The sequence below is a fragment of the Nesoenas mayeri genome (genome assembly GCF_963082525.1).
Source record: "Nesoenas mayeri genome assembly, chromosome: 1".
Lineage (NCBI taxonomy): Eukaryota > Metazoa > Chordata > Aves > Columbiformes > Columbidae > Nesoenas > Nesoenas mayeri.
The window spans coordinates 61,446,056-61,471,527 of NC_137541.1; the positions used below are offsets into that span (position 1 = coordinate 61,446,056).

Below are 25,472 nucleotides of genomic sequence, written 5' to 3' on the forward strand. Positions count from 1 at the left end.
GAAGAGCCATGTTCAGATGAATATATGCAAAACAAAGGGCAGACATATTTAAGAGGCCACCAGCTCACCCCTGGTTACCCCTCTTTGATCAGTCTTGCCTGCTTTCTCCAGGGGCATTGGACTTCAGAGCAAGAAAGTGCAGCGTTTGCTGGCTGGCTTGGGGAGACTGATGAGGTTGTCCCACAGTGTTATGTGCCTGCCAGCTGCACCTTGCCACAGGTTGTGGTTCATGGGACCTCTTGGATAGAAACCAGGAGTGAGCAGCAAGAGAGGATGTTGCTGCTGGGCCCACCTGAAGAGACATGGTCCTAAAGATCTGGGAGTTGGCGACAGAGGAGCTACCATGATAAACGGACAACAGTGACACAAGGTGGAAGAAGGAAAAATCCCCTCAACAGAAAATGTAGAAGGACTGTAGGGTCAGGGAAGCAAGGTGTCTGAAAGACCAGAAATGAACTTTTGAAAGAAGTTCCCTGGGCTGCAGTCTGAGGGTTTACTCAAGGCCAAAACAGATGAGTGTTCTCCTTAGAGGAGGAGGAGGAGGAACAGGCAATAGACAGAACAACCAAGCTGTAGTTGCTGTAACCCACCAAAAAAAACCAAATGGAGAGGAAACAACAGCAGACAAACATAAGGGTGAATAGTGCAATACAAGTTGTCACCAAATGCACTCCATTGATACTTCGCCTCCCAAAAGGCAGTGTACACCAAAAGTCTAAGTCCTCTGTTGAGCATCCAGCTTTTGAGGTCGAAGCTCAAAATTCAGCCCAGTTCCCAGAAATAGCAATACTGGAAGTATGAGGATGTGATGGATGAGAAAGCCACAGTGCCCTAGTCCATCTTCCATACCTGCACCTCTGGCCAGCTCCTGCTCTTGACTTGTTCCTGGTTGACACTGGAGGTGCTGATGTTTGGGGAAATGGGCTCATAGGAACGGAGAGACAAGCTTGCAGCAAGCAGACCCATCCGGACACAGGTATCTGTGTCATGTTGAGCAAGCATTCCTGCGAGAATTCCTGCCATTAAGCTGTGGAGAGAAAGAAGGGCAGCTTTGAACACTGGGGAACAGCTTTGACATCAAGAACATGGCCATTCATTTGTGAGAGAATTCATTTGAATCCAAACCAACACTTACAGAAGAATATGTCACACAGGATGAATGAGGTTCTAACAAGAAGTTTCGCTTTTCTTTTTTTTGCTTGTTTTATGTATTTTTAACCTTGGAGGAACAAATAGTGCTATTTATTTGCATTTTACTTGCTTGTCTTCTGAGAAGCTGACATAGTTTCCCAATCCACCACATTTTCTTTTTTCCTCAGTTTTCCAGGTGAGGCAGGAGAAAAGAAAGGAGTCTAAAATGAAAAGAATCTATTTTTTCCCTTGCTCTCTAATTATTTTGTCACTTCTCTGCTCCTTGTTGGCGCTTCATTACATTCCCTACTTTCCCCCATTGGGAAGGGGTGGATGGGACGAGAAGTAAAGCTTCCACACGTATGTGAGGGGGGCAACAGACACAGTTGGAAGAAGAAATGCAAAGCTGAAATGAGATTTTTGAGGCAGATTTTTGTAAGCTTTAGCTATGCTTTTCCACTCTGAGATTCCTCAGTAAAAATTGTGTTGTGTGCCTGGAATGACAGCAGTCACCCACAGGTCCTCACGGGGCACCGAGAAGGCCACCAAGAGAAAGGGATGATTTTGCCATCTGCCTGGCTTGAGAGAGAAGGCTCTGTTGAGGCATGGATAAGTGCAGGGTGGTGTTTGTGACTGATGGGGAGCGATTAGCGTTTATTTGTAGCTACATACAGTAGCGATGCTAGGAAAGACAAAGGAGAAGTGAAAGGGGAGGGAGAAGATAATGACATTTGAGAGAAGGAAGCAAAGACAAGAAAATGTAATGGCAGGGAGGGAGGATTAATGAGTAAATCTATGAGGAAGGGAAAAAGACTGCTTTTTTTTTTTTTTTTGCACTCTGACTAATTACCTCAACATATTTTTATCCATAACAAAGGCATACAAGATTATGGTTTCCATAAACCATTCAATCACTCACCAGCTCCAGAAGCTCAGAGTAAATATTTGGGGCAGCATCCCTTAGCGATGCTGTGTGAGGGCGTGTGGTGTTGTGTTGCCACGGCAGCCGGGTGCCCGGAGCAAAGAGCCGCTGCTCCCTGCACACACGCACGGCTACTGGAGCAGCATCTCTGGAGATGCAGCAGAGCTGCATGGGCGAAGTGAGGCGTGAGATGCCCTGATCGGTATTTCTGGGTGCGCAGCATCCCCTGATCAGTGCTTCAAAAGTCTGGGGGTTCACAGGGGCTGAGCCATGAATGTATTACAGCCTCGGGTTATACCCTGCTGCACAGTCCCTTGAAAGTGCCACCAGGCTGGGTTTAGGTGACTTTACCAGTTCATATGCTGCAGTGATGGCATGTGCATAGATGTCGTGTCCCAGCATTTCCAGCCTGGTTTGACACTCTTCTACAGAACAGGGATTTCTGCAGCTCAGTGGAGCAGCCACGGTCACCAGGAAGGACATCCCTTGTGTGGACAAGGGGACTGTGAAAATTCCCACATGGAACTGGGGACTGTGGTAAATGGGATTTCCAGACCAATATTACTTCAGGAACAGGAGCAGTAATTGGGTCCCTAGATTTCAGATAGCTTTAGAAGGAAAAAGAAACTTCAGGTACTCCTGTGTAACTCAGTGAATGTGTTTGGCAGTGCCGCACTTTATCTCACCTTTGGTCTTCCCTTAAATTAAGCTTTTGAAAAGGGAAAGGAACCCCTAAAGACAATGTTTAGTTCACATTAGTCTCTAGAAAAAGTTGTCCTGTGGTAATGGGGAGTTATGTACAGAGCAGATGGTGCAGAGAGGAGGCTGTGTCCCTGGAGGGGCTGGCAGAGGCTGTCTACATATGCTAGAATTAGTGAGCAAAGCTGAGCTTTCCTTAGGACAGGCTGACCCTTCGAGGTTCCTGCCAACCCCCATTCCTCTACGGTTACACTTACTGCTCCGAACCACATTCTGGTCTTATTTGGAGAAGACCAGCTTGCAGTTGTAGCCGACTCATCTCAGACATGATCTGGGACACAAGGAGTGTGTCCTGGTGTTAACTAGCTTGGCAAGAAGTTATTGATTGATCCTAACTCAAATACTGAGAATGCTTCAGGTTTCAAAAAATACTTTTCATTCTACCCACTCATAAAAGAAAGAAGAAGTGTTGCTATGTTGAGTTCTTGGTAGGTAAGAGTAGAAAAATAAAAGGAAATATCTGTCACATACAGCCCGAGGCAATGAAAGGGTAGAATCCATTATTGTTCTATACAAAGCCAGAAAGAAAAGAACCTGACTATGACATATAGTTTGACAAGTTAACAAGGAGCATACTAAAGTGTTACTCTGACAGACTGAGAATTGATCAGTGGGACTTGGAATAATACCTGTCATTTCCTACTCCTATGTACAGCGTTGTGTGAACAGCTAGGCGAATTATACAGCAGACTCTTCTGAAGCATGAGCTATTGCCAGAGGCAGAACCTGATGAAATGCTTTTATAGGGCACTTTTAGCTGCTGAGTGGCAGTCCCACTTCCATTGGAGAAGTGTGGAAGTAAAGTAAGTCGTTAGTAAGACAGCTTTCACGTAAGGTGGTTTACTTTGCTTTTGGCAGCTCAGCCTGGGCTAGTCCAGAATGACTAGATTGCCATGAAAGGCTTGGATCTTAAAGAAAAGCAAAACTAATAATGGTAAGACTGGCTTCCAGGATGCTTAGGGGAACATTTTTAGGAAGGTTTGCAAAGAATCACAGTAACCAGTCCTCTTGTGTCCTTAGTGTCTGTTCCTCAAGCAGCAGAATGTCATTTGCCTTTGCCATAAAATTTCAAAGAAATCTGATTATGGAACTTTCACATTCAGCTGTAGAAGACAAAAGTAGTGAGCAATATACCTGTCACCGGCTCCTGAGACATTGACTATCTCCTCCCTGCCGATGTGGATGGCGGGGTAGTGGGTGGCACAGAGGCTGGTGGCAGCAGTCTGTAAAAGGAGAGAAGGGAAGCTGGTGGGAATTACTCAAGCTGAAAAGGCCTGATGTGGCTGATGCCATCCAGACCTGCAAGGATGCCAAAAGAAAAAGAAAAGGCGGGGGGGGAAATAAAAGAAAAGGCAGCAATAATATTTTTTCACATTTTGAAAGAGATCAGCAATTTAAATGAAGCTTCCTGAAAATGAAGCTTGAACTCATGAATATTCATAGTTAAGCACATTTAAAACTCACTGACTATAAACACTGCTGCTAGGAAGCCAGCAGTACATGGACAGACTTGATTTTCTTTCAGATCTATGTATTCCACTCCCCTAAACGTGAACATTTGCCAGCAGTGACGCCAGGTTTCCCAGGATTGCTGCCATGCCACCAGAAATAGCAACGGCGCTGTATGGTCCCAGAAAGAAGCAAGAGAGAGCTCAAAGGTTGTCTTGCATGACCTTACCTTCTTGTGAGCTCCTGGACAAAGCGAGATGCTCCCACCCAGGCTCTTTCCACACAGGAGGACACCATGAGCGCCGAGGGTCACCACCACACAGTGCAAGTGGGCCAGCAAAGGGCGAGCCAGGGCCATTGCAGTCTGGAGAACATCCTCTAACCTGGATGGCAGCTCTTCAGACAGTGGAGAGGAAACACTGTGTTATAAGTTTTAAGGTCCTCAACTGGCCTTTTTATGGTCTACCAGACTATTTATGAGCATCACTACTACTGTTTAGGAGTGCTACTATTTATGAGCTCTTCTGAAATGTGATTGATATGATTTTTTTTCTTTTAATCATGGGAAACATGGAATTCTCCAATGTTAGTCTTCCATACCGTACCTCTATCCTATGCTGAGGAAATCACCCCTCATGGGACAAAACATGTGTCTGCAGAGATCAAAAAACTCTCATGAAACATGACCTCCTTGTCTCAATGCTGTTGGATTCCCACCTGCATATGGTGGGGTATTTCATTTCTGCAAAGGGCAGTACCAATTGGGACAGATGGGCTCAGAGCATCATGCTCTAGAGATGTTTACAAACCAGAGATTGTTCCTCTTTAGCTGATGAAGTAAGGAAAACGGGATCTCCGGTTTTGGTTAAGGAGCTATCCCAGGCCTACTGTGCTCTTTGACAGATCATCAGTCTGGCCAGGGCCATACAACCCACACAGAGATGGCTGTAAGGTAGAAGACACCAGAATGCTTGTGAATCTCCACTGTGTTATAACCCAATTTGCTTGAAATGGGGGTTTGAAAGGAAAATGCTCTTCTCCAGGATCTAAGTTGCCTAAAATTGTGACTGACCTTTCTGAGTATTCAATACCTGCTGGCAGAGGGTTCCCGAGGGTCCGATTTATTGCTCTTAGTTCTTGCAGGTTGGGGGAAATGTATGTGAGTGCTTTCCAGCTGTCTGAGAGGAATGGCTTAGAGGCCTTGTTCTCATCTGTTGGCTCATAGCACACTTCAAAACAACATTGCAACTGGTTAGTTAATTTATCAGTTAGTGGTTCATCTCTACATCAGAACAGGATGCAGTGTAGAAGGCTTAGCATGATCTGCATCACTGGGGTTATGGGTGTAATTTATTATTGTAGAAACAAACGCTATTATATTTCACAGAATCACAGAATGTTAGGGTTTGGTAAGGACCTCAAAGGTCATCTAGTCCAATCCCCCCTGCTGGAACAGGAACACCTAGATGAGGTTACACAGGAAGGAGTCCAGGCGGGTTTTGAATGTCTCCAGAGTAGGAGACTCCACAACCGCTCTGGGCAGCCTGTTCCATATTTCCCCTGTGCAGGGTACAAGGTCTCCCAAGGTTTCCTTTCCGGTGCTCAGCAATGACACAGTTGCTTCTGGCTCTGCAGAGGTATAATCAGACTTCAGGTTTGTTACTCCCCTTAGCTGGTTTTGGAGCCTCTGCCGGGTTTTAAGAACATTGTCTCCTTCTTCAGAATTTGCTTTTAAAAATGAAGGCATAACTCCAAAGGTTTAGAAACCCTTGTGACAGGTCTCCAGGGGACTGGAGTATATATTTTATGGGAAATGAGAGAGAAATCCTCTCAAAATATGCTAAAAACAAACTATATTGCTGCTCAAACTGGCAGAAGCACATAAATTTGCCTTGAGATTAAAGGCAAAGAGAGCAGCTTTCCCTGGCTTTCTGGCAGTGCCCAAGGACTACAGCTCCTACCCTGTGGGAAACGGGATTTAGCTGCAGAATGAGAAAAACTCAGAGAAAGCAGAACTGTTTCATCCGTTTGAAGTAAAGCAGCAGCATACAGAAAGGAGCACTGAATAACACAGCAAGTCAGACAACAACTGGTTATCTATCTCCAGAAAGCAGCAGTGGTGAGCGCTCAGGGTGTGTGGAGCATCTTGGCACACAGGTTGTTAGAAGCTATGGGGCCAGGGCTGGGTGAGTTCTCCTTACCTGCCAGCTGATGCTCCCTAGCTAGTTGGCAGACATACTGAATAGTGGAAAGAGGCACATTTCCATCAATGCAAACTAGAGGGGCCTGGCACAGGTTCTCCTTGAATTGGGACACCTAGAGAAAATTCAGGACACAGAGCAGAAACACCTCGAGTCATTGCAGGGTGAAAAAAAATCATAGAATAGTTTGGGTTGGAAGGGACCTTCAAAGGTCATTTAGTCCAACCCCCTGCCATGAGCAGGGACATCTTCAACTAGATCAGGTTGCTCAGAGCCCCATCCAGCCCAGCCTTGAATGTCTCCAGGGATGGGGCATCTACCATCTCTCTGGGTAACCTGAGCAAGTGTTTAATCACGTCTATTGTAAAAAGATTATACCTCATGTACAGCCTGAATTTTCTCTCTTTTAGTTTAAAACCATTACCCCTTGTCCTATCCCAACAGGCCCTGCTAAAAAGTCTGTCCCCATCTTTCTTATAGGCCCCTTTTAAGTACTGAAAGGCCACAACAGGGTCTTTCCAGAGCCTGATTCAGGCTTGGGATGTACGATTTTCACTCATATTGCAGCCCCTTAGATGCAGGCACAAACCTAAAAGGGTGATTCCTTAAGCAAAATTGATTTTTCCATTTGTCTTGTCTCTTTCCCTCCTCCTTCCCTCGCTCCCTGCCACCAAGAGCTGGACTCAACCAAGAGGGCCCCTCCAGCACAGAAAGGTAGTTACTGGTCCTCACTGGACTGCTGTGGTACCCATGAGTCGGTCAGAGACCTACAGGGAAAAGGATGCTGCTTTTTAGTGTCACTGTAGGATTCCCTATGCTATGCCTGGCTTGACTACACCTTTGCTTGCTGCCCATGTCATTTAACATCCTCTGTGCATTATGCCTCCTGAGACAGGTTGTCCACTAATGTTTTACTCCTGGGTCCCACTGAACCACGTAGAGATGGGGCACAGTGGACCTGCCATTCCCTTGTTAGGCTCCCTGAGGCTGCACAACCACTGTCTGAAGGTCAGGCCAGTACCATAGGCACCCATGCAGCATCCCACCCATGTCTCTGCTAATCCTGGTGGAAAGAAGGGCTGCCAGAACACACTTCACAGCAGAAGATTGGTTCAGAGTTTCCACTGGCCACAACTGTTTCATAAAGCTCAGCAGAATCAGTCTGTCATGCAATGGTTTTCTGTGCTAAAGCCTGGGAGAGGCAGGGTGGGGATGTAAGTGGGGGCAATGACCATATTTTTCCCTAGGAAGTCTCCACCCTGTGGGGATCCCACTAGTAAGTAAATTGCACTTAACATCCATGTTGCTGTCAGTCATGAAGCACAGGCTTTTGTTCTGTCAACAAAAGAATGAGTAGGGAAGGAGTGTATAGTGATGAGGCTTTCACTAAATCAGTCTTTACTCACAGCTTCCATTAGCCCTGATGTTTTGAAAGTTTGGATGTGCAGAGCAGCAGTGCTTGTTCATACAGCTCAGCATGTAGAAACAATGGGGATGGTGGGGAGGGGGTGGAACTGGAAAACTTGCTTTAACTGCTGTTTTGTCCACTTTTTGTTGTTGTTTTGTCCCTAAAGGGAGAAATACCATTTCTGCAGGTGGACTGGACTTATTGCTGGCTTTAAGATGCCAAAAATGATAGGTTAGTTTGGAACGGTTAATGAAGAGGATTCTGGCCTACATGTCATGGGATGATAGCAGTGGTGATACGGTATGGAGGAGAAACCAATAGAAGATCCACCTGGGTCAGAAGCAATAGAGGGCTCTGGTAGCTTGCCGTTCTGCAATCTCAGTGGCCAAAGCCTGGGGTTAACTTTAGGATTTGCCTCTGCACAACCGCTCCCTCCATGTACAGCTTTACCAGTTGCCTTTCGTCACAAATCCAAGCTCCTTCTCACAAGGAAAAGCTTACAGACCAGATGGTGTGCTTACGTATTGCTCTGTTATCTGCTGGTGGATGTCCATATCTCCCAAGCCGACGCTGAGCTCCCCAGAACTGGTGACCACAGCACAGTACGTGGCTGTGCTCTTACCCTCCAGCTGCAGGATGGTGCTCATGTCCTACAACAGGGAGGAGAGTGACACATGGACCACGTTTCTCTCTCCGCCACACTCGGCTCATTCCTTCACTATGCTCACCTGAATGGTAGCCCAGCTTGCTGTTCTCCCTCCAGCCTCCCTTCTCCCTTGAGATGAGCAACATTTCAGAGGTATCTCGGTCTAGACAGTGCTGGCAGATGGCTATCTTTTTAACATTTGCAATGCAACAAATGCCACAGGTTAAAGAAATCATTTAGTAAATGAGAGTGACAGGTCTCTGCTACGCAGTTCCATTGGTTGTGTCTCTGTGGTAATGGAAGAGTGGTCTGCAGCCCTTCCTGCTCCAGCCATCCATTCCCATGGCTCATGTGACACTTCGATGGCCTGCCAAGACACTGGGCGAGTCCTGGTGGCCTGCCTCAGCTACTGGGTTTGTTAGTCACTTCGCTGACAGCACAGCCTGATTCTGAGGGTAGCCCTGGGCCATTTTTACAGTAAGAAGTGTTGCAGGCATAGGTACGAGGTGTTCTTCCTCCATGGGTCTTGTGAATGATCTGCTGAGAGAACTCAGGGCACTTCTTGGAATATACATGTGGATGGAGAAATGCATCCCCTTCAGTAGTTCACAGGAAAGTTGGAGGCTTTAAGGAAAGGGTCCTTTCCAACACTGCTGGTAATGTGTTTTGTTACAAGCAAGCATTTCTTGGTGGCTGGCCAGCTAGTCTGTCTTCCTTTGGGAGACTGCTCACTTTGATGGCATGAACTGTACTGGGTAGAGAAGGGATTATACACCTGCCACTATGAAGCCTTTATAAACCAAAAGAGTTCTTGCTCTTATTGCTTCATTACTGAGCTGCTCAGGTAGCCAGAACTAAGGTCTCATGTGCACTATTTGGATATCAGGGTCCTGAGGGCACTAATTGGCCTTAATGGTCCTGATCAGCCTCACCTGAGATCTCCACCCACACCCTTGGCTCGTCTTCAGCCCTGCCTCTGTGCCATGGAGGTGCCTGATGTCCTAGGTGAGATTGTTCTCCTGTTTTTTTTCTGCTCCTGGCTTTGGGTGGTGATGTTTTGCTTTGATGTGAGCTCCTGGCCCCCTGGTCTCAGTGGACAAGCTGCTGCTGAAGTCAGGTATTCCTTTGGTGCACAGTTAGGGAGGAGTGTGTGGAGGTATGTGGAGAACCCTAATTCTCTGAATCTGGGAGGTGTCCAGTCTAGGATCCCAGTTCCAGGTTTTCTGTGTCTTATGCTTTACCCAAGCCAGGCTGATTTTGGTATTGCTTTGCCTGTCCTTAGGGTCAGGCTTTGTGTATTTCTGGCTGTGCTTAGTCCTTCCTAGAAGCATTCATGGATTCTCCTGATTTACTTCTCTTTCTCCTTCAGGAACCACTCCCTGAATTTGAATTCAGACCCTGTGGTTCGGACTCCAAGCAGTACATACACCTAGCCTGTGTTTTGGCGGGTGGCTCCTTGTTTTATAATTGTCTGTAACCAAAGGAACATTGAATTTTTCCTAGTCTTAGCCTGATGGAAGGTGGCTCTTATGTCTGCCAGGGTTGAGAAGACTCTCCCACTATGTAATGTCATAACTTCCATGCTTCTGAGGTGCCATTACTGTGCAACGTACCATGTGGTGACAGTAGTTCAGGAGAGACTCTGAATGTTCATCCTTCCCTATGGCTGATAAAAAGAGCGGTGTCAGCCCAAGACGACTTAAGCAGTCTAAAAGCAAATGGAAACATAAGATGTTAATAAATCCACTGGAGTACTGTGAGCACAGTGACAGCCTGTACAGGATGAGTGTCTGTTGGAAAGCCCTCTCCTGGAAAGCTTAATGCTCATCAATCCACACCTAGAAGGACATTCAGGATGAACTCAGCCACAGCTGCTGCAAATGACTGGCTGAGGTTGGGTGGGATGATCTGTGTCTGCCCGCTGCACTGACACTCTGAATTCTCTGGATTTTTTGGAACATCTGGGAGTGGAGGAAGAGAGAAGAAGCGGGAAGAAACTTCTGCACTTCACTGGCATAATCTCTCTTACCATCGCAGGCATGTGGGCTTTCCCACACTGCTTCTGTGTGCAACCTTACCTGCTGCTGGCCTTCCCACACTGCTGTTCCCACCATGCTGTCTCACTAGAACCACTGAATCTGCATGAATTCACAGGAAACCCTTCTTCTACTCCCTTCAAGTTACCACAAGTTATACCTCAATGTCTGGAATGGGTAGCATTTTTTATTTTCCCTCAAGCTTCTCCATTTGTGATCTGAAGCAATAGCAGACTTGTGTTAGAAAGATTTGGGAAAGGTCAAAAAGACAGAGTAATCGTAAAATCATTTTGTAATCTGCTCCTGCTAATTCCAGTACCCAAAGGCTGGTCTGCTGCTGCCTGTGGTGGAGTACCAGGCACAGCGTGACCCTTTCCTGTTGCCAAGGACTGTAGCCCTTCCTCTTCTACCATGATTCCTCTGCCACAGTTCCTCTTGTCTATGGTGAATGGATGATGATCTCTGAATAAGCTTATTCCTTTCAAATTCTTGCTCAAGATATCCTCCTATTGTGACTATAACCCGTCACTAAAGTCAACACTGAGGCCAGGCTGTTCACTAGTCATTGGAGATCACTGATGATTATTTAACTTTGATTTGGGATCACATACTAGTTAACTTCATCTTTGTGGACCTTTCTTTTCCTGATCACAGTTCCCTCCCCTCTTCTTTCTTAGAATGGCCCCTGCTTTCTCCAGGCAGCCTGCCCACTGGTATATTGCCTAATGTGTCCCAGATCTGAACAGAGCTCAAGAGCTCCTGCTGTTGAAGGAACATCAAAGGACAAACCACAGCTGGCACATACCCACAGGCAAACCCAAGCACTAGGCACCTGCCAAGTTTCTTCCAACGCCGCCAAAGGTTCGTCTCACTCTTCCAGCATTTGTCTGCCCACCACCCTAGAAGAATAAGTTGTTAATTGGTAAAACTGGGAGGGCTGCTTGGCATAGATGCTGTGTCTCCATTAGCAAGTGAAGTGAAGTTGATGTTGGAGCAGAAGGCATCTAGCTATCAGACTGAGGGCAATACAAACTTCTGCAGCTACCTACAGACTTCAGCCTTGATGACAAAGGCCTGCTTCCTGGGAGGGAAGATCTGCTTGATCTCCCCATGCATTGTTATTTTGGTCTTATTTGCGAAGACCTCTTAGAAAAATGCTAACAAGTGTTTCAGTTGATACAAGCAGCCTTTCTGAATTTACCTGCTCACAACAGCACCAGGATGCCAGAGCTGCTGACCCAGCCCCGATGGGCTCTGCAGCTGCCTTCTGGACCACTTAGTTCCCCCTTTAAGCAGTTTGTTTGTTGTTGTTTCTGGTTGGTTTGTTTGAAGGTAAAATGAGATTGGTTACCTTTGCCTGTACTGCATCTGTACTTTACTCATGGAAGGATCTGTTTCAGTGTCTGAATACTTTTTCACTCACCCTTCTCTTCCCAAACATCTCCCCCATCAAAAATACCCTTCTTTTCCACCTGTGTGGTTATCAGCTTCTCTTTTCTATTGCATCTGCCTTTCATTCCTCTATCTGTCTGTCACAAACAGACAAGCTGTCAGAACAAGGGTAGTCCCTCACCCATCTCCCCCTTCTAATTCTCATACCAGAAGAGTTACACTAGTAAATGCTCAGATTTCTTTGGGCTTCATCTGGCTATCAAATGGTTTTAAAGCTCTTGTTTCATAAAATCCTGAAACATAATTTCCATTTCTAAAGACAACTTGCCACAGGCAGTCATAGTGATCTTCACAGTTCTGTATAATTTGGAGCATTTGGGTGGCAACCACTGAAGTGTGTGCATGTCTGTACACAGCAGCTCCCTGCACATACACATTTTTCTTGCTTGTAAACACCATTATCCATCCTAAACAAGTAAATGTATTGCCATCTCACAGTATGAAATATTCTGCCTTCAACCCACCACTGTTCTTGGGTGTTTGCAAAATTTGTACCGGAGGTACCTGAGGACACTTCTTCCCCCATGTGAAGCAGTACCTCTGTCCTTTGCACACAATGCTTTCTTCTGCCTCCAGCCCTGCCACCGTAAGAGGCTGCTCTCCCATCTAAATATTATTACTCTTTTCTGACCTCCGGGACGGTTTTGTTTGCCCTGGCTCTTCCTGGCTCTGTAGTCTGTAAGACTTGGTGCTAATTCTTCACACTTTTGCTTTTCTGTCTGGCAGTTCTCCAAGCCGTGAAGTGCTCAGACCACCTGAGCAGAACTGCCTGCATAGAAGCAACCTATGGCCTCTGTCCATCTTTCCACTACTTGTCACTCCTTGTTAATCCAAATGCCCCGCTGTTGCATTTGCTCATGTTCCATGGGAATTGCCACTGGTACTGCCAGGAATGAGGACATTTCCATCTGCAACTGTCTCCTGCTGAGTGTAGCAGATTTCAAAAGCATTGAGCTTGGCTATTTTAACTCTAAATCTCACTGTCCATAATAGAGGCAGCCGAGGGGGGGAAAAAAACCCATACTCCAAAGTCAAAAGCAAGGATGCTTGTTTAGGCAAGTCAAACAATGTGGCTTTGACAGGCCACTATTTCAATATTAAAAGAGGGTACTAACTGCTGTCAGTAATGAGCACAAACTCTATTTTAAGCAGTTTCAATATCTGTTTTTCAAAACTGATGCCTGCAGGAATGTTGAAAATACTCAGGAGCCCCTCTTGTTTTCTGGCATGTTGATCTTCTCTTTTAGTCCCCCCCACACCCCAAAGGCAGAGTTTCACGTTTTTTACACCAAGCCCTAACAGCAGACTACCAGCCTCCCACATAGGGACCTAGCTGTAGGTGCCCTCTGCTATTGTACAACCACACAGGGCCCAAAAGAAGTGAAGATGCTAAATCTCTCTTTAAAGTAGCAGGTGGGTGCAGTGAGAGAGAACCTAGCAGCCTGTTTTTTGAAGAAAAATGACTGGCTCTCATGGCACCTTTCCAGCTCAGCCAGTAACTCCAAGTCTGAGTGGTACTTGGGCATCTCTTCTACATTGTGTTGAGGTGGGTCTGCCTGAGGTGAAAGAACTTAAATGAAAATGGCATTGCTAAGGTGATTCAAAATAAGACTGGGCTGATGCTTCCTGGCCACATATCAGAGAACTGAGAGAGTCTCTGGGACCTTCTTCCATGTCCTAAGAGGTTTGAATTCCTAATGTAAAAATGAGATTCTGCTCAGCTTCTGGGTATCCTGAGAGAGTTATAACCATAACACTTCTTCCAGCACCTTTCTCTGAGCAAGACCATGTGTCGTCCCCTGCAGGTCAGATAGTTACTTATAAAGCACTTTCCTTCTGGGTAGCCTTGAAAGCCATGTGGAATTACAATCAGGACAGAATACAGCTGCTTTCTTGCTAACTGGGACACCATGTCCAACATGTGCAAGGGTGGGACTCTCTGGGTGCTGAGGCATTTGAAAAAATCTGTCCTTAAAAGCCAAAACAAAGCAACGCTGTTGGGGGTGCCTTTTCCTCTGTGCCCAACCGCAGCAGCTGTCAGCAGAAGTGTTTTGGCTGTCAGTTACTGAATCCTCCTGCAGCTTGGCATTTGGGTGGCTGCCACAATGGACCATCAGCTCTAGGGCTTGCTGCTGTGCAGAAGGGCAGCTAATGCCTTTTCATGCAATGTTAAAATCTCCATTTTCCTTTTTCCCCAGCAGCTCTTCCCAGCGGGTTCTACAGCTGTCCTCGGCATCTCACCATGTCATAGGCTGTCCAGGGATCTGCACTCACATCTGACATGCCAAAGGGTAGCTGCCCACTTTTGGACACAGCTCCTTGTCCTGACAGCTCAGTGTAGCGTATATCTGTTATCAGTTAGATCATAGCTGAAGCACTTGAACTTTTGTTTTTGCAAGCCTTCATAGCTGAAGCCACAGCATGTGTCACTCTTGACCATTGTCATACTGTTTGGCCTCTGTATCATTGAATAGCCAGCTTCCTTCAGGACAGCTTCCCCAGCATGTCTTTCCCTATCTGACTGAGAGGTCTTCACAGGCTGCCCAATCTGACAGCAGGAGTTACCTGCCTCGGCAGTCAGCACAGGGTAATTTGAGTCACTGAACGACATTTGAACAAGCTTCACCACCTCCATCTGTAGCATTTCCTATAGCTCAACAAAAATTGTATAGGCCATGCAAATGGCTGTCATATGCATGGGGAAGTCCCAGGTCTGTTCCACTTCAGCTTCTTGGTTGTTTCTTAGTCAAACAAATTGAGAGGGTCTGGTGATGTTTAAAATGTTCTGGTTTTTAAAGCAATCTTTTTTCTTTTTCTTTTTTGCCACTCAAATCCTTTACGACTGGGGAAGTTTGGTCTCTGGTTTACCTGCAACTGAGTAAGTGCTACTTTTTTCAAAGGTTTCTTACCACTGTGGGTGCTCTGCATGGAGACTCTTCCTCCTGTTCATGCTGCTTTCCATAGCTAAGACAGTCCCAGGCAGCCAGAACTGGCTCTTACCTGGGGATTTCCTCCCTATAGGGTCTTTCCTTGAATTAGAAGCTGTCATAGCACAGTGAGGGTCTTTACCCATTGCTTCTAGCTCTTTGCATATGTGCTTTAGAGTGCCCTGTGCAGCCCTTCTACTAAAAGAGCTCTTACAGGCTTATGGCATCAGAGAACAGCCCCAAGGCACCTTAACATACACTGTAGAAGGCAGAGTCAGACGTGGAAATTGTAAGGATGATGCATTGCTCTGTCTCAGTCCTGAGTGGAAGGGTTAGTGACTTTCAGCACAGGAACAGAGTAGGTCAGTGTGTATCACCTCATTGCCCATCTAGATAAAACCACCAAATATGCAGCACTACACCTCCCAGGTTTGTGTATGTGTGCACATATGGGCAGGTGGATATTATGCATGGATACCACCTTCCCCCCCATCCCACTTCAGCTTGGCACCCCTGTAAAGGCAGCTGGAAATGGCAGTGGTGCCAAGAAAGCTACTATAGATACAGTACCAGGATGACAGGGTTCAGCGCCTTGGCTATGAAGTCAACGTTGATACCTCCGATCACCACCTTTAAGAGGGAAGAAAATGGTAAAAAGTGGTTGGAAGACCTGAGGAGACATTTTCCAAGTCTTCTTTGCTTTTCCTAATCACTTTTCCCATATTCTTGGAAGCTATCTAATTTACAATTTGAAGGCCTGTGCTTATTTTGGATGGCTATACACAGATCTGTACAATCCTGATAAGAAAGAATGGAAATATCTTCTATATGTTGCTTTCTGAATTATGCCGGCTCACAGCCAGCCCCAGCGTGGCAGGTGGGATGTTACTGCACATGCACGTGGGTGCTGGCAGTTTCTCTGTATGGTGACAGAGTAATAAAAGAAGTTGCAGGGTTCTGGTCAGGTCAGTGCCCTTGAAGCCACCCCTCTTAGGACAATTTTTGACATACCGAACCTCAAAAACATTCAGCCACTGTTGTGTAAAAAAAAAAATGGGGGAAAAGTGGGCAGAAAAATGCAATAGTTTCTTGCAGGCTCCCAGGAGAAACTGCTGTACCCAGTGACATTTTATGGATCACTGTCTTATTGTCTCACAAAGCCAGAAAATGTAGTACAGTTCCACAAACAGGAAGTTTCCAGATTCTTTGGGGACATCATACAGCTCTTTTTTCTCATTCCATCAAATGCTGGGTTATTGCCTCTGGAGTCACTGCCCTCTTTTATGTTGACAAATCCTATTGCAAATGGCTTTTAGAAATTTTTTTCAGCTCTCTAAAGACTACCTAAAATAGATTTCCTGTAAGTTAGGAGGCACACACAAAGTCCAAGACAGTGAATACTTGTGTTATAATGGATCTTGTTTGGGATATGCTGTACCTCTTGTAATTTTGGCAATCACTACCAGGAGGCCAACAAAAAGAGATATTTATAAAATGTATATGGCTCAGCAGCTCAAAATAGCTCCCTTCACCTTCTTCCAGGTCTACTCCTGAAGTCACAAGGGCCCTGGCATTGAGAGCAATACAGTTGAAGTTGTATAGGAGGGCACAGGAAAAGGTGAAAAGGTGATTAAAGTTTTAATGGATTTGATGGTCTAAGACTTAATGGGATTAGGCCACTGTCAGTGTTTATTCCCTGTAAATGTGGATGGGGGGAGGAGGAAAGGATACTTATCTGAGAAGAATAAAAAGCACTAAAGAGAGAATGTCTGCCAATGTGAAGCAGATAGATTGGTCTCTGTCTGAGTCACGTTTTGCTTTTGGGAACAGATACAAATTTATCCTGTGCTGTCAGCAGAGAGGCATTATACGGAGGGTAGCAGGGGACTCACTGGCTGAGGTGTGATTGTGTTCCCACACCGAGGCAGGTTCCCCTTCCTTCTGGCTTTCTGTAGTCTGCTCAGGGCCACTGCAATGCAGCTGCCCACTCTGGCATTGTTCTGGATCAGAGCAAGGTCTGTTCAGCATTTCTTTCAGGAAAATAAAAAATACCAGCAAGATTGACTTGTCAGAAGCCTATGTATGAACTGCCTAGAGGAAGAAAGCAGACTGCCCATGCTCTAAGACTTGATAGATTTGATCCCCCTATAGTATAATCCTTTGGAGTCATATATACTGGGTTACACTACTGCATGAACACCCTGAATTTTAAAATTTTTTCACCTTCCTTTCCCTGTGTCCACAGAGAAGAAGCCTGTCATCTCCATTTGACAGACAGGGAACAGAAGCAAAGGCTTCATAGAGAAAAGATAAGGTAAAGTGCTTAAACTAGAGCTGAGAGTCTAAAAATCTTCAGAGGATCTTGACCAGTTTTTCCAGAAACAGAGGCCTACTGAGATTTTTTGCCAAGTCTCTATAAGCATTTTTTTTTAGCAATTTCATTGGAAGCAGTGTCAGTACCACTTTGTGACTGCACACACCTCTAATATCCAAAAACACCTCTACCAACCTGTCCTGACTGATCAGGTCTCTTGAGGATTAGCAGCAGAGCCTGGATGTGAACCCAGCTCTTCCAGATCCTGCACTGGCATCCGAGCCAGTAGATCTGCTTTTCTGCTGCCTGTGCAAGAGAATTCCTGCTCACCCAGGGTGCTTTACCTTCCAGATTTCTCTTACTCCACCCCCATGTGAAGAGCTGGAGAAGGTGGCATGATGTACAGCCCTGGGAAGCCCAGCTACCTCCCAGCGAGCAACTCCACTACAGTGTCCTGAGTCTCTGTTGTGGAGCAGGCAAGGTTAAGGATCAGATGTGGGGGATCTCTGTGGGCTCTGGACCACCTGCTATCTGTGCTGGCCTCCAATTTTTTGTGCACAACTGGATGAGGACAGCAAGAGTGCTCCTCAAAAAGCAGGATGCAGTCGCTAAGCTTCTCTGTTTGCAGATACTGAAGTGTTTGTTCCTTGGTACACTGTCAATAAGGTGACAGCTTTTTCCACCAAGCACTATCAGAACAGATTTGAAGTAGACTGGAGTACTTCATTTCCCTTATTCAGTAAAAGGATACTGGAGTCCAGCGATTTCCCATTGGTTAATTCATTGATCTTCTGTAACAGAAAAGGGGTCAGTTCTTTGCCGGTGATGCCTTTGGACCTGCAAATGTAAAGAAAATACCTGCAGATGAGGACTGAGTTGAAACAGTATCAGAGGAGAAGAACTGCTGCTAGCAGATAATTTATCTCCATAACCACATACCATTAACAGCCTTGCAAAGAAGCTTCAGGTTAGATAAAACCAAGGTTGAAAGCATGTTGTGGGCCCACCCATCCCCAAGGTTAAGCTGTGCTACGGCCCCTGCAGCTGAGTCCCTGAAGTCATTTATTTCCCCGAGACCACCAAGTAAGGAAAGGACAGGGCTGAGGTTGCTTCTCACCTGGCTTCACTGAGAGCTTGCTGGGTGGCCTCTTCAATGACCTGGCCCGAGGCAGCTCGCTCTTGGGGACAGGGCACCGCTATCAGCACCCCACTGCTTAGGCCCAGCCCCTGAGCGCTGGCTGGGAGAGGACAGGGCAAATTGTTAGTGGTTCTCCTGGAATAAATCGAATACTGAAGGAAAAGGATAGAGGAGAGAGGGCATAGGGTGAAGGAACCCACAGAGCTGGAGCTCCTGTTCTTACCTGACCCAAAGACAGGGTCTTTTCCAGCTACTAATCAATTTACATCTGCCTATTTATTTTGAGTTTGTCTGTACAATAAAAGGGGCCAATATATATATTTTTATATATATTTTTAAGAAACTGATTTCACTTATGAAGGTCCAGAAGCTGTTTTTGTAAGCACATTAACATACATGTTCCCTCCATTTCACTAGCGTGAACAAAATGTGTATGAGCATGCCAAGGTGGCTGCAGCTAGCTAAAAAACTTGCTGTAAAGACTGAACTTCCCTGCTCCTTTATTTTCAAAGCACTGAAGCAGGAATGGCGGAGGTGGGATGGCTTGTTTTTTGGGACAAACTCTTCTCCAAAGTTAAAAAAGAAAGCACTGCATCCAAGGTGACTTTTATGTCCCTCTTCTCCAGGGCCCTCCCTGGGCCTTTCCCTTCTGAAACACACCAATGAGTTCAGCTGCCTCCTCTTCGTTCCGGACGTGATATGGTGCCTGGAAGCCACTGTGGCGTGAGAAGAAGGCTGGGAACTCCCTTGACTCTCCAAAGGCAGCCACGCAGACTCCCTGGGTCTCCTGCAGCAGCAGAGGCGATACAAGCAGGTAAATCAGTGGAGGAAAGGGGGACACACCAAAAGAATGTGATTTTTTTCCTTCTACCCAGCTAGAAACCACCTTTCTTCAGCACAGAGTTCGTTATTTTTATTAATTCCATTCTATCATCAACATTTTTCAAAGCAAGAGACAAATATGGCAACTGGTTAGACAGAATCTGGCTTATTGAGACCCAGGAGACTTGCACGTCCTTTGCTCATGCTTGGAACTGATCAAAAGGCATGCAGCTGTCATTAGTGCAATACTGAGCCCATGGAAACAACCCGTGATCTGAAGATATGTCATGAGCAGACAGGAATATAAATGAGTTCTGTTTGTGATTGAGAAATATTGACATTGGCTGTCACCTGAGGGGCTGGCCCTGATGTTTTCTAACATACTAAACCTCAAAAAGTGACTCTACTGAAAATCATCAATTCCCTTTCTAACTCTGATTTTATTTTAGTATTTGACTGATCTACCTTGCATGATCCATCAGTTCTGGAGCATTCTCCCAAGCATAAGGCCAGAGAAACAGGGCATGGCTAGCACTGCCTTTGGCCTCAGTTGGAACAGCTGCTGGAATAGCCCCTTGGGCATGGCTAGATTGATGTTAGGGAGCAGCTCAGTCCTTGTACACCCCCAGGGCTGAAGAACTGTAAATATGGCTTCTCGTCCTCTCAACAGTCATTTCTAAAAATCTCAGCCTTAATACTTGTCCCAACATCACTGTGTGTACCCAAAGTGCAACATTACCCACTTTGAGGCCAAGCAGCCCAAGATACCTACCAGATATTCCAGTGTCCTGCCAATATCAAGGATAGACTTGACTCCTGCAGATACAACAGCAACCGGAGTTCGTCCCAGCTCTGTCAAATCGGCACTCACATCCAGAGCTGTCAAGGGACAAGCAGCTGTTGTGTGGGTGGTTGTGGTGTACTCCAAGCTGACGTGATCTGCCCTCTTAAAACACCATATCTGCCTGGGATGCCACTGTCTGCTTTTGTAACCATTTAAATCCACAAATATTACATATTTAGATCATCAGATAGTGACAAAAAAGAGGCTGTATGCCTTAGGGCAGAGATGTGGCCTTGCACTGGATCTCTCATCTCTTTGATCACATTGATAAACAGCATGCAAAAATTTGGTAGAAAAGAAAGAAGGTAATATAAAGCAAGGACAAAGTTCAAAGAGATACAATATAATTTAAGTAGATATTGATTTTTGGTATTGACATCACTGGCAAAAAAAAAAAAAAAAAGGCACCACAGGAGCTTTGCTGACCTCAGGAAACTTTCTGGTCTGGAATTTACATCACATCTGAAAGGGATGGTATCCAGCACAGCAGTGCACTTAAGCTATAATAGGAATATATATGGCTAAGAAGAATGTACTTAAAGGTCACAAACTACACTGCCAAGGCTGGGCTGTTTTCCAGAGAGGAGCATGGACCAGGGCCTAAAGCTTTTTTGTGGTGATACTCCCCTCCTCATGAGCTGAGAGAGAGTTGATAACACTGTGCTCAGTAGCCAGTATCAGGTTATCCAGCCATTGCAGTGTGGGAGAGGTACAGTCAGCTCCCATTGCACCAGCAAACAATATCTATATAACCCGTGTAAGCAAAGGATAAAGAGAAACTCCCACCCTTTTAACAACTGGCCAGTGCTCAAGAGGAGTATTCTGAAGCTTCTGAAAATGAGATACTGGAGAGAAAACAACCACAGTATTGTCAAGAAGAATGATTACTGTTCTGAGCAGACAGTTACTGCAGGACAGACTGGGAAAAGGGAAAAAGACGAAATTAAACAAAACAGTAGCGACATAGAAAAAAGCAGAATATATTGATTTTTCTTACTGTTCTCTCCTCCCCGATGGACGCCTCCTATGCCACCCGTCACAAATACGGGGATTCCTGCTTTGTGTGCAGCAATCATGGTTCCAGACACAGTAGTGCCACCGGACAAGCCCTGTCAGGGGACAACCAGTCAAAGTCAGCACCCGGGGTGGCCCAGAGAACAGCACATGGAGGCAGCTATAGCAGTGGTCTACCACACAGCAATGTCACAGCAGCCTGCTGTCACCAGTTGACACGTGAAATTCTGATAGAGATATTGTTAGGCAAAACTGCAGAGGAATCACTGTCTCCACTATGTAAAACGTTCATGCCCTGGTGATAACAAAGGCCTTTATTCTCCAGGGCTTTCCGATCAGAAGGCTTCACAGGCAGCTAGTGTCACCTTAAGCGCTGTGTGCAGTACTCAGGATGGCCTGCATGTCACATAGTTTACATGTAACATGATGATGAGTTATCATGCCAAGAAGAATATTCTTAGCCAAGTGCTCATGGCTTGCCAGCCAATCCAGAATGACTTTTCAGGCGCCCTATTTCACAACTGCTATTCCCTTACTCTGTTGTATTTTGACTCTAGCTAGACAGGACCACGTTTGAGATTACCAACAAGATAGATACCACTTTACGAGATATTTTCAGGAGCTTTAAAAGCCACCTTGGCTTGAAGCTGGAAAGCATTATACTATTACTGCACAGAAAACAGCACAATAGAAAGTCTGCATACCACACCTGGCTGAGGATGAAAGGAAGATCTCTCCGAGATACTTTAACAACATTTTTACTGCTTGCCAAGAACTCAAGTTCCTCGTCTGTGAGTCCCACGTGGATTCGACCCGTTAAAATACCTACAGTGGCTGGCACTGCTCCATTTGCTGTTACAATTTCTTCCACCTCTCTGGCCATGCTAGAATAAGATAAATAAGACAGCAATCACAAAATTAGCGAGGCAAACAATCAGACAAGAAAATTGCCATGTTTGAGGGCCATCATTCACTGTTTCCACTTTTATACAGTTCTTGTGATTTCAGCTAAGTCCAATTCCTCTTCTGTATCTCCCTAGTGGCAGAAGTCTTTGCACTTGACTTTGCAGAAGTGCAGAGCTCCCGTTTTCAGGACAGCCATGCCCAAGCTTCACTTTTGAGAAAAAATCACTTGGTTTACAGGCAAATCTGGTTGTACAATAGACTACCGCAAGTAGGGATCTTCTCAGAATAGGACCTTTCTATATCTGTTACCAGTTACTTCCCTGAGATCATAGACCTTCACAGAAACCCCAAGTAATTCACGCTCTACTCAAATGACTGGAATACATTTTTCATAGTACAGGCAGTTAGATATAGAGTAACAACAGTGCCAAAAAGCTGTAGCCTGAGGATACTCTAGCACTGCAGACTAGGTCTTTCTAAGCTTTGCAGGTTTTATACTTGGTCATTTGTACACTATCCTTTTTAAGAGCAGCTTCTTTTCCCTTTCTGAGCTATTTGTACACTTGCTAGGCAATCTTCAACTACTGAAACTACCTTTTACCCCAAACTGCAATTTTTAGACCTTCAATCTAAGGTAGAATATCAGGCAAAATAATGACCAGGTAAAAAGCAACATGGAAAGTCAATACTGAAACCTTCCTGCACTTTCTGGACACAAGGATGGAGGGGAGAGTGCAGTGATTTCTGGCACTGTAACTCAATGAAACACAAGTCTACTGAACATCAATAAATAAAGGGTAGGGGCATGGGGGAGGAAGAGGGGGAGGTGCGGGGGTGTCTGTGCAGGGCACAGAAGTCAGCAGAAGGGCACAGAGCAGCCAGCAGTTCTCACAGTAGCTGCTCGAAGTGGTACTAAGGAACAGATTTCACTATTGTGTTCCAGACCTTTTTGCATTACAAAAGATATACCAAAAAAAACCTGCAGAGTGTTTTCAATATCTGCACAAACTATGTAGCTGAAAAGGCTGGTAGCTTTATCTTGGAGCAAGTGATGACATTACCTGCTGCCACAGTTTAAAGGAAGACAGAAACTTCAGGTGTTGGATAAGGACACAAACAGGTACCCCACATGTGTCCTCAGAAGAACAAATACAATTGTTTTACACCGGAGCTCATATTCTGCATGCCTTGCAACCTGACTTTACCATTTGCCCTTTCAAAGGTTTTGAGTACTGATCCACCAGTTATGTGCCTTAATCTTACAACTTCATTGAATGAGATACATCAAAATCCACCACCTCAGATTCTGAGGGTAGGCCATGCCATGTGTAATGATGGTGCTTTCCAAGGCTACGACTGCTCTCCCCTCCATCAGGGCCTCCTGTACAGAAGGCTGAATCTTGAAATAAGCACCTGGGGATAAACACAGAAAAGTGAACTATTTGCATGGGTATTTGCAGTAACTACTGAGCTGTTTTACAAACGTCAAATTGTCATCATCATAACAAATCTATCCCCCTCTTCAGCTATTCTTTTGGGTGACCTCACAAATAACTTCAATAAGACTAAAGCTGTGTTTTATGTGAATGAAATATTTGCAAAATGTCTCTACTGTTAAAATGAGTAAGGGTAGGTGCCAATCTCTTTTCTCTGGTGACCAATGACAGAACCCAAGGGAATGGCAGGAAGATGTCCCAGGGGGGTTTAGGTTGGACATTAGGAAAAGGTTCTTCACCCAGAGGGTGCTGGAGCACTGGAAGAGGGTCCCCAGGGAGGTGTCACAGCCCCAAGCCTGACAGTGTTCACGAAGAGACTGGACAAGCCCTCAGACACATGGTGTGAACTGTGGGGTTGTCCTATGCAGGGACAGGAGTTGGACTCGATGATTCTTGTGGGTCCTTTCCAACTCGGGACATTCTATGATTCCATGATTCTACTCTAGGTCAGAGAAAATAACTATGGCACAGTCTATGAGTAATAATCCTCCTCATTAACACTGAGTGCTTCTCTGCTACCATTTTTGCTGCTGGTTTGTCATTTGTTCCAGTGACATTACTTTAACATTACTGTGAATGAACTGAGCCTTGCAACCATGCCCAAATAATGTGTTTGAAAATAGCAGAAGCACAAAGGATACCATAGTAGCTCCATATATTATAAGACCATCGTGCATCGAGACTGTTGTTGCTCTTTGCTTTGCTCCCAGAACACTGTCAGCAAGGTCTCTGCTGCATTCAGATGAGGAAAAGGTGTTCCACCCAGGAACTGTTTCAGAAGACACTACTCACCATGCAGAAATCTTCTCACCTGGGTGGTCCCACATACCACAGCAGACACATGTCTTCCCAGGCTATACATTATCTTCCTAATCATTTTATGCGTAGGGTTGGTCCTGAGATAACAAAGGTCTGGTAAAACTGAAAAGTAATTTAGCAATGATGTGACCATGTGAAACTAAACATATCATCTCAGAAGGTAAATAACCCTTGCCCAGGAGGTTGCCTGGAGATTCCTGGTGTTTCAAGATGAGCCAGAGTGTCACACCAAAATGTTGAGCTGCAAAAATGGAGTTGGAAGAGTTCACCTGGCCCATTGTAAACACTGGGCTGAAACCATGGTGGAACAAAGGAAAGGATGAGGAGTAACAAACTAGAGAGAGTTTAGCAGTAACAACCTTTTAATTTCCAAAGCTACTTGTTCATGACAAATCGCGGGTTCAGCCACTGCCATCTCCAACCTGAAAGATCACACAGAGAAATCTACAGGGCGGACACAGGCAGAGAGACCCTATAAAGAGGTGAACTTAGTTTTTGCCAGTGTCTGGGAAGAAAGAAGCAGTTCAGTAAAATAAAGAAAGGTGCCGAGAACTGGTAACCAGACTGTAGCTACAACGAGGAAATAGCAACTTTCCCTAGAGCTGGGCGTGCTTTATGTAGGCTCATCCCTCTCAGTGCAAAACCTTGGAAGCAGAATGGCAATTCAGCCTCAGCAACAAACTCTAGAACTCCTCTGGTCTCTTAGCAACTCCTATTCACTTTAATTAAATTCATTTCCAAACAGAGAAAGAGGGGGGAAAGAGTTGTGAATGTTGGGAGACTGGTCTGGGCCTTGAGGCAGTTTCACTCAGTGCCAGGCTGCTTCACGCGTTTTCCCTGAGAACTTGGCCATATCCCTCAAGCCTTTCTATTCCTCGCCCCTTCAACAGAAGGAAAGGACTTCTTTCTTCAGTCCTTTGTACCTATTGTTAATTTAGACAGCAAATTAATTAGAATACAGTCCTGTGTTCACAATACACTTAGCAGAACATAGCTCTGATCTCAGTACAGTGTTTGGCACTACAGCTATACAGAAACATACCCAGGAAGGGTATTTTTGCCCAACAACTTGGGCTGTGTAATATAGGAAAAGAAGGACCAGTTCAGTTAGATATCTCTCAAGCCATTAAGACAGATGTTGTCATAAAAAGCATTAAAACTGGACCAAAACTGTTTTTTTTTCCACTT

The 25,472-nt window shown here is 45.4% G+C and overlaps 1 protein-coding gene across 1 annotated transcript; it reads right to left on the reverse strand.

Moving 5' to 3' along the window:
• Nucleotides 1-831: 831 nt before the first annotated feature.
• Nucleotides 832-24,342, reverse strand: LOC308044182 (uncharacterized protein; the record flags this gene model as incomplete). Its single annotated transcript, XM_080350703.1, has 18 exons — nucleotides 832-1,027; nucleotides 3,947-4,035; nucleotides 4,491-4,657; nucleotides 5,353-5,490; nucleotides 6,463-6,577; nucleotides 8,392-8,520; nucleotides 10,130-10,224; nucleotides 11,385-11,451; nucleotides 15,502-15,561; nucleotides 16,824-16,948; nucleotides 17,997-18,082; nucleotides 18,363-18,483; nucleotides 19,044-19,170; nucleotides 19,978-20,084; nucleotides 21,047-21,158; nucleotides 21,773-21,947; nucleotides 23,268-23,382; nucleotides 24,258-24,342. 18 exons carry the CDS (start codon nucleotides 24,340-24,342, stop codon nucleotides 832-834), a joined length of 2,109 nt encoding a protein of 702 aa, XP_080206829.1.
• Between the last annotated feature and the right edge of the window lie 1,130 nt (nucleotides 24,343-25,472).